The 8,769-nt window shown below is 42.5% G+C and overlaps 1 protein-coding gene across 1 annotated transcript; it reads left to right on the forward strand.

The window, feature by feature from the left end:
• Positions 1-873: 873 nt before the first annotated feature.
• Positions 874-6,863, forward strand: nkpd1 (NTPase, KAP family P-loop domain containing 1). Its single transcript, XM_043686440.1, has 2 exons — positions 874-976; positions 3,501-6,863. Exons 1-2 carry the CDS (start codon positions 874-876, stop codon positions 5,204-5,206), a joined length of 1,809 nt encoding a protein of 602 aa, XP_043542375.1. The 3' UTR covers positions 5,207-6,863.
• The last annotated feature ends 1,906 nt before the right edge of the window (positions 6,864-8,769 follow it).

Here is an 8,769-nt window from a genome sequence, read left to right on the forward strand (position 1 = left end):
TGCCCATGGCTAAGCCTCTTGTCTATACGAAGTGGGAGGATTCGAAGGAGAACTCGATGAGGGTGAGCACCAGTTCCACCAATCGAATGAGAGTGTCAGTGGAGGTGAACTGGTTGGGTCAGCAGGAGAGGAGGAGACAGATGGCTGTTAGGCCTTTGTTCTTGGGGATGAAGGTTCATAGGGACTGGATGTCCATGGTGAAGGTGAGGCATTGGAGGCTGGGAAATCGAAAAGTCATAGAGGAGGTGGAAGGGGGGGGGGTGTCCTGAATGTATGTGGGGAGTTCCTGAACCAAGGGGTACAAGATGGTGTCAAGATGTGAGGAGATAAGTTTGGTGGGACAGGAGTAGGCAGAGACAATGGGCTGACCAGGACAGTCTGGTTTGTGGATTTTGAGTAAGAGGTAGAAAGGTGATGCAGGGTTCTGGGACTAAGAGGTTGGTGGCTGTGGATGGGAGAACCCCTGAGGTGATGCGGTTGTGGATAGTGTGGGAAATGATGGTTTGGTAATGGGAGGTGAGGTCATGGTTGAGGGGGTGGTTGGAGGAGGTGTCTGTGAGTTGGTGTCTGGATTCGGTGAAGTAGAAGTTGATGCACCATACCACCACTGCACCCTGCCTTTTCTGCTGGCTTGATGGTAAGGTTGGGGTTGGAGAGGAGGGAATGGAGAGATATGCTTTGCGAGGGTGAGAGGTTGGAGTGAGTGAGAGGGGAGCAGAGATTGAGGCAGTTAATGTTGCGATGGCAGTTGGAGATAAAGAGGTCAAGGGAGGGTCAGAGGCCACCACAGGGTATCTAAGAGGGGGAGGTATGCTGGAGGTGGGAGAAAGAGTCTTTGGAGGGTGGGTGGGAGTCACAATCGAAAAAGTAAGAATGGAGGTGGAGGCAACAGAAGAAAAGATCAACATCGCGGTGTGTATGGGATTCATTGACAAAGTGCAGCGGGATGAAGTAGGGGTCCTCCTGTGGCACAATGGTAGTGTCCCTATTCTTGTACTTGGAGACCTGAGTTCAAGACCCACCTGCTCCAAAGTTGTGCAATAGCATGCCTTAACAGGTTGATTAGAAAAATAGGTATAACTCAACAAGCATTCGACCGATGGGCCACAGGGCTTGCTGCGAGTTTAGACACAGGCAGAAGAGTTTTTGGACAGCACGGTGGCACAGTGGTTAGCACTACTGCCTCACAGCAACAGGGTACCAGGTTTGATTCCAGCCTCGGGCAACTTTCTGTGTGGAGTTTGCACATTCTCCCCGCGTCTGTGTGGGTCCCCTCCAGGAGCTCCGGTTTCCTCCCACAGTCCAAAGGTGTGCAGGCCAGATGAATTGGCCATGCTAAATTGCCCATAATTGGCACAGGTTCAAGGTGAGAGGGAGAAAGTTTAAGGAAAATGTGCGAGGGAAGTTTTTCACACAGAGTGGTAGGAGACTGGAACCCACTGCCAGAAGAGGTGGTGGAATCAGGCACATGGGCGACATTTAAGAGGTATCCAGATGGTTCCATGAATAGGGAGGGAATAGACTGATATGGATGAAGTGGGCTCTGAAAGTCCTGGGAACTGGTGACGAAATTGGGCTGGATGCTGGAGAGGGATCTGAGAATGGCAGGATTGGGAGGCCATCCCCTCATGGTGACTGTGAAAGTCACTGATACACCAAATCTCTTTGCCACAGAGTTTTTCCAGGGAGGGACGGGAGACTTGTGTGGGATCTCTCAGTTGTGGACTCACAAATACGTCAGAACTGTGCTCGATGCCACCACACAAATTCATTTCATTCCCCTTTGATGAGCTCAATGCTGCTGCTGAGCCAGTAGGATTTGGGACCATCACTGATCTCTCCCAGGCATAGGATATAAATCACTGCATACATTTAAGTGCGATACGGTGGCTCAGTGGTTAGTACTGCTAGCCTCACAGCACTGGGGACCTGGGTTTGATTCCAGCCTCAGGCGACTGTCTGGGTGGAGTTTGCACATTCTCTCCCCACATCCTCTGGGTTTCCTCTGGATGCTGCGGTTTCCTCCATTCTCCAAAGAAGTGCAGGTTAGGTGAATTGGCTCTGCTAAATTGCCCATTGTGTCCAGGGATATGTTGGTTAGGTGCATTAGTCAGGATTAAATGTAGAGCAATAGGGTAGGGGAATGAGTCTGGGTGGGTTACTCTTCGAAGAGCCGGTGTAGACTTGTTGGGCCAAATGGCCTGTTTCCACACTGTAGGGATTCTATGATTTTAAGTCACATTTGGTACTAAGAGGGCTGTATAAGAGGGCTTCCATTCAATTTGTGTTGAAGTAGTCTTCTATTAACACTTCCTGGAGGTGTGTGGCTGTGACCAGGCAGCTGCCATGTTTCATACTTTCTGGAGGATGCTCACATACCTGGTGTGTTTCATGGTCCACAGTTGGTTACTGGAGCACCAGATCAAAGTCGATTTGCTACATGTCATTAGTGCCTGCAAAATGAACCTGGGTATCTTGATAATATGGGGCTGATCAGCAATATTGTACAAAACATTACTGCTGGCTGAAGGGGGACCACTATCTGAACAGCTTCCGAGAACCCACTGCAACCACAGCTGATGACACACTGCGCACCTCCCTGACAGATGCCATGCTTAATGCTACCCATGCTTCATCCAGACAAGTTGGTGGAGCAGGTGTAGGGCCCTTGAAGATGCATGGCCCTTGTACAGATCTGAAATGCCCCCCGCAATGTAAGCCAGACAGAGTGTGCTGCGCCATCAAGCTGTGCTCCGCAAAATTGAAACAGGCAATAAGCTGCTGTCCTGGATGCAGAGGAATGATGGAATGGCACCAGTCTTCCAAGGAGAAGGATGAGGACATCGGTAAGGATTAAGCTGACAGGGTCCATGACAGAGCTCAGCTGTGACTGGTGCTCTCCTCAGAGAGGGTGGTGGGAATCTGGAACTTAGGGCCTGTGATTGTGGTAGAGGCAGAAATCCCCACAACATCGAAGGAGTATTTAGATGTGCACTTGCAATGCTAAGGCATACAAGGCTATAGACCAAGTGCTGGAAAATGGGATTCGAACAGTTAGGTGGTGTTTTTGATCAACATGGACATGATGGGCCAAAGGGTCTTTTCTGTGCTGTAGACCTTTATGACTCTATGGCATGTTGTGGATGAAGAGTATCTCAATTCTCATCATCTTCTTGATCCTTCATGACCCTTTGTCCTTACAGTGTAATAGCACTTAACTATGCCATTGGAACATTGCAAGGTGACATTTAGGAAGAGAAGTTGTTTCTTTCTGCAGAACAATAGATACGTTAACAAATGGAGGAACACTTTAAATATTGATAGACATGCAGGAATTGTGCTTCGGTTGATTCATTTTTCTTTGTTTCACTCAAATTGATCTGAACTCGCAAACTGTTCACATTCTTAGCTGAATTTTATGCATTTCACCTTAAGCACAAAGAGTTAAGTTTGTCTTTTAAAAGTAAACATATGTTGCTCACTATATTATTCTTTTACAGAACAAATGTCATTGGAAGTTCTTAGTAGAGAGAAGAAGGAATTTGCAAGGACCCGGGAAAAGTCTCGAACAACCTCTGGTCTTGGATTTGTTCTCCTTTTGCTGCATTTGATTTTCCTTCAGCCTCAACTGACAGAAAAGCATGAAAAACGGAAAAATTTCAGGTTCATATTTGTCAAATTCAGTGCATGGGAATTTGCAGGCAGTGATAAGTTGTGGGCCGGTCTCATAACAACATTGTGTGATAACATCAAAGACCAATTTGGATGCATTCCAACTAGCATTGTTCGGTCCCTGGGTCACCAGTCCACCTTAGAAAAATGCAAATTTGGTTCTGAATGGGTGTCTAAAAAAATCCTTAAAATTCCAATATGGTTTATTTTCAGTTTCCTCCTATTACTAGCTCTGACACTAGCATTAGTCATCTCAATATTTGGTATTTCCATTGGAGAAATGGGAAATAATTTTGCTTTAGCCCTTGAAGGTCTAGGTTTTGGATTAATTGGATGTTCCGCCTTCCTGACAATGAAAAACTCCCTTGCAGTGGGCAAGAATATGATAGTCAGCCAGAAGGCCAAAATGGAAAGCCTAATGAATAAAACAGACTTCAGCGCTCAACTGGGGTTCATGAATGATATAAAGCAAGAAGTTAAAGTTCTCACAAATTTCCTCAAGTACATAGAAGTCTTTGAACGAAGAAAAATTCGAATAGTCCTAGAAATTATGAGTCTTGACAGATGCACTCCAGATAAAATTGTTGGAGTCTTAGATGCTATGAACATCCTCCTTTCAGATCCAGATGCTCCTTTTATTTCAGTGCTGGCTGTTGATCCTAGCATCATTGTAGCCTGTGTGGAGAAATCTAATACTTTCAAAGGTATGGCAGACAATGGCTACGAGTTCCTGAATAGAATTGTGACATTACCATTTTGTGTCCCCCAAATGGACACTCAAACCAAACTCAACTTTATCAAACAGGTAGTGGAAGGCAAAAATGGCCTCATGGAAGACGCTCCAATGCAGCCTCACAGACATGAAGCAGACAAGTTTCAAGGAAACTCTTTGGAAATTGTGCCATTGATGAATGTTTCTAGTGGAGAGATTCATACTTCCAAGCAAAGAAATGCCAAAATGAAACCAAGTCACCATATTCAACAGGCCTATCAGTGCTTAATGGACAGAGATAGCAACCTCCATGAGTACATTGAGGAGAACTTCCTACAAATGAGGAGGATAGTAAACATAATTCCAATTATGACCACACTCATGTTTGAACGAAATGTTCCAATGAGTTCATTTCCCCCTCAGAGAATTGCTGCTTGGGTTATTTTAGCCACCTGCTGGCCATGTCGCCTCAGTTGGATCTGGCAATGCTTGGAAGATGCACAGCAAAGGGAAGAGTTAAATGAAGAAAAGGGCATTAACGATGAGATGCTGTTGTGGACCATTTATGAAAACTCCTCAGAAAACTTGAAATTAATACAATCCAATATTGAAAAATTATTGACTTTGGATGGAGATCCTGAAATCTTTCAGAAGTTTTTATCGATCAGCTACAAATTCACTGTTAAAGATGCAAAAATCATCCTGCCGTACACAATTAATCTAGATTCTTCCTTAAAGAGAAAGATGGAATTACTTCTTGGAAGCAAATTTTTAGGGAGAAGAGCAACCTCATCTTCTGAAAATGCTACAAGGCCTGAATAGGAGTCATAATAAGAGAAAAATTATAAAATGTTCAACATTAAAATCTTATTTCTCTACAAGTTGATGATTCCTTTAATATACCAGCACTACTTGATCAGGCTGACTATACAATAATAATAAAGGATTTGAGGCAGTCAAGAAAGTATTTTCCAATGAATCTAACATTTGGAGAGTATCTGGGTAACAGCACCATCAAAGAGAATATGCATTTTTTTACATTGAAGAACTTCCAGTAGTTGAATAACATTTCATGTCTTTATTGCTGGTTTAGTCACAACTCACGCCTGCAACAGAAGTAATTTGTCAAACTGCTCAAACTAACATGCTAAAACATTAACGTTAGTCATTGCTTACTCTGTTGTACTCTTCCCTCTGAGATTGCAGATTCAATTCCATCCCCAGAGATTTGAGCATAAGAAAAAATGTTCTGATACTTTCAATACAGTCTGAGGGAACAGACTGCGCTATTGAAAGTTCTGTTGGTCAGATAGGCATTATTCCTTTTAGACTGATATGAGAGATTCTGAGGAACCTGATATTCCAAAGAAACCTTTACAGTTATTTCTGTGCTAGCATAAGAGCTTATAATAGAACTTAGAAGGTTATTTGTCATTGGGAAAATGTTAGAATCTATTAAAAAGGATATAATAGCAGAGTATTTAGAAAAGCCTAATATAATCAAGCAGAGTCAGCATGGCTTCATGAAGGAGAAATCACGCCTGACAAAGTTATTACAGTTCTTTTAGATGGTTGTAATATAGAAGCACAGCAAATACAAGTAGGCCATCCAACTCAGTACTGTGTTCCTGTTTCTCCCCATATCCTTTGATTACATGAGCCTTAAGAACTAAATTTAACTGCTTCTTGAAAGCATTCAATATATTGGCCTCAAGCGTTTTCTGTGACAGAGAATTCCACAAGCTAATCTCTCTCTGCATGAAGAAATTTCTCTTCATTTCTGTCTTAAATGGCCTAGCCTACATCTTTACAATGTGACCCCTGCTTCTGGACTTCGTCGATATTGGAAACATCCTTCCTGTGATAACACATTGTAGTCCTAATAGAATGTTACAGATTTTATTGAGATTCCCCTTCCTAGACTTTGTACCATCAATTAAAGCAAGTAATGTTTCCTTGTCTACTTTATGCTAACCTGTGATAATCTTGTACACTTATATCAAATCTTGCTTCAATCTCCTTGGAACAAAGGAGAACAACCCCAGCTAAACAATTCAGATACTTCACGTTCATGAAGTTCATGAGGTGTGTTAGGGTTGCCCATGAATGAGCAACACAAAATGTTCGATGGGTGGCCACAGCCAAAGCTGTCGGTTGTCTTAGGAAGCTTGGGAAAACATTTGCTTACTATAGTCTGCATAAGTAAAAACAATTGTAGCTCATAGACCCAAGATGGTACAGTAAGCTTAACATGCAGCTGCAGTTGTTTATGCAGGAGATATAGGTAAGAACATTTCACATAAGAATTCTACACTAATTAGTAAATCTTTAATTAGTCAGTCTGTTGCAATTGTACATTTTAAGATTAAGTAATCATGGATATAGATTCTGAAGCAGTTATAGATGCATGCACATACACAAATCACCAAAAGCATTAGAGAGAGATTGAGATTTCATTAAGAAGGCTAGTCTTAGACAGCCCCATAAGGAGAATTGAATGTGGTTTGAATGAACACATTTTAAGAGACCAAGAGATCAAGGTTTAGTGAACAGTGAGATCATGAGAAAATGTGAAATTGGCTCCAGGGCTGTCCATCACTGATTGTATGGTTACATGACTTATTTGATTGAATGTACATGTAATTAATTAGGAAAACAGTCGTTCTGTAAATGTAAAAGGTGGGATAAAAATAAATGCACAAAAATGCATGCTTTTTCTTAGTTCGTTGAAGAAGGCTGATTCCCAGTGGTGTAATTTTAATAAACTCTTTGATCTCTGGTGTCAAGTGATTATTTGGCCATTCCACCCCAAGGTGTTTTTTTTAAAAATTACATGTGGATTTCACTGGCTGGGCCAACATTTACTGTTGATCTTTAACTGCCATTGAAAAGTGTTGGTGAACTGTCTTATTAAACTGCTGCAATCCGTTTGGTAAGGTTATGTGCACAATATTATTGAGGTTTTCACCCTGGAACAGTGAAGGAACAGAGGTCTATTTTAAAATTTGCATGATCAGTGGCTTGGAGAGGAACTTGTGGGTACGTGCAGTAGTGTATGATGAAGGCTTGAGCATGAAAACTACTCAACGGAGTTTCAAAAAAATAAGATGATCTTAGCAGAAGATTCTGAGAAGGCTTGGCAGGGACAATGCTGAAAGGATATTTCGCCTCATGTAATAGTTTGGAATTGCAAGCATGTTTTAAAAATCAGGGGTGTATCATTTAGGTTGAAGATGAGGAGAAATTTCTTCTATCAGAGGTTTATTTCTGTCCGGAATCTCTTCCTCAGTGAGTATTGGAGGTTGGCCCATTAGTTTTAAAATCGTGCAGCTCAGGATCCCGTATTCATCCTTGCTCATTACAGTGTTCAGCTTCTCAGTGGCATTGGCCACAAACACGGTTGAAAAAAGATCGTTTACCATGGCTCCTGTCCTGAAGTAAATTTTTCTACCCAATTGACTATGTATACCACTCATACTTATAAACTTCTATAAGGTCGCCTCTTAACCTCCCATGCTCCATAGAAAAAATGTCCCAGCCTATACAGCCTTTCTTCAAAATTCAAACCTTCCATGCTTGGCAACATTCTGGCAAACTCCTTCTGAACCGTCTCCAGGTTAATAGTATTCTTACTATAACTGGACGACCAGAATTGTATACAGTATTCCAGAACAGGCCTCACCTTCTGCCCCTAATCTTAAATTCATACCCTGGTCATTGATTCCTCCATCAAAGGGAAAAGTTTCTTCCTATCTAATCTATCTATGCTCCTCATAATTTTATATATCACAATCATGTCCCATTCTCAATCTCCTCTATTTAAAGAAAAGCAATGCCTATCTGTCCAATCCTTCTTCATAACTATAGCCACCCATGGCGCATCCACCTAGCCTACACATCCCTGAACACTGTGGAGAACTTAGCACAGCTAATCTACCTGATCTGCACACCCTTTGGACTGTAGGATGAAACTGGAGCTCCCAAAGAAAATCCATGCAGAATGTACAAATTCCACACCAACCGTGGCCAAAGTTTGGAGTTGAACCCAGGTCGCTGGTTCTATGAGGAGTTGTGCCGCCCCTTTAAAGGATTAATATACATGCCCAACAAGATGCCTACAGAAGAGATCTACAAAATTATGAGTGGTATAGATAGAGTAGAGAGTCAGAGGCTTTTTTCCAGGATGGAAAGGTCAATGACAAGAGAGCACAGGTTCATGGTGAGAGGGGGACCATTTAGAGTAGAAGTGTGCGGAAAATATTTCATACAGAGGATGGTGGGTGCCTGGAACGCACTGCCAGTGGAGGTGGTGGAGCAGGCATATTAGCCATGCTTAAGGTATATTTTGATAGACATATGAATACGAGGCGAACAAAGGGACACCA

The sequence above is a fragment of the Chiloscyllium plagiosum genome, unplaced genomic scaffold (genome assembly GCF_004010195.1).
Source record: "Chiloscyllium plagiosum isolate BGI_BamShark_2017 unplaced genomic scaffold, ASM401019v2 scaf_1056, whole genome shotgun sequence".
Classification (NCBI taxonomy): domain Eukaryota; kingdom Metazoa; phylum Chordata; class Chondrichthyes; order Orectolobiformes; family Hemiscylliidae; genus Chiloscyllium; species Chiloscyllium plagiosum.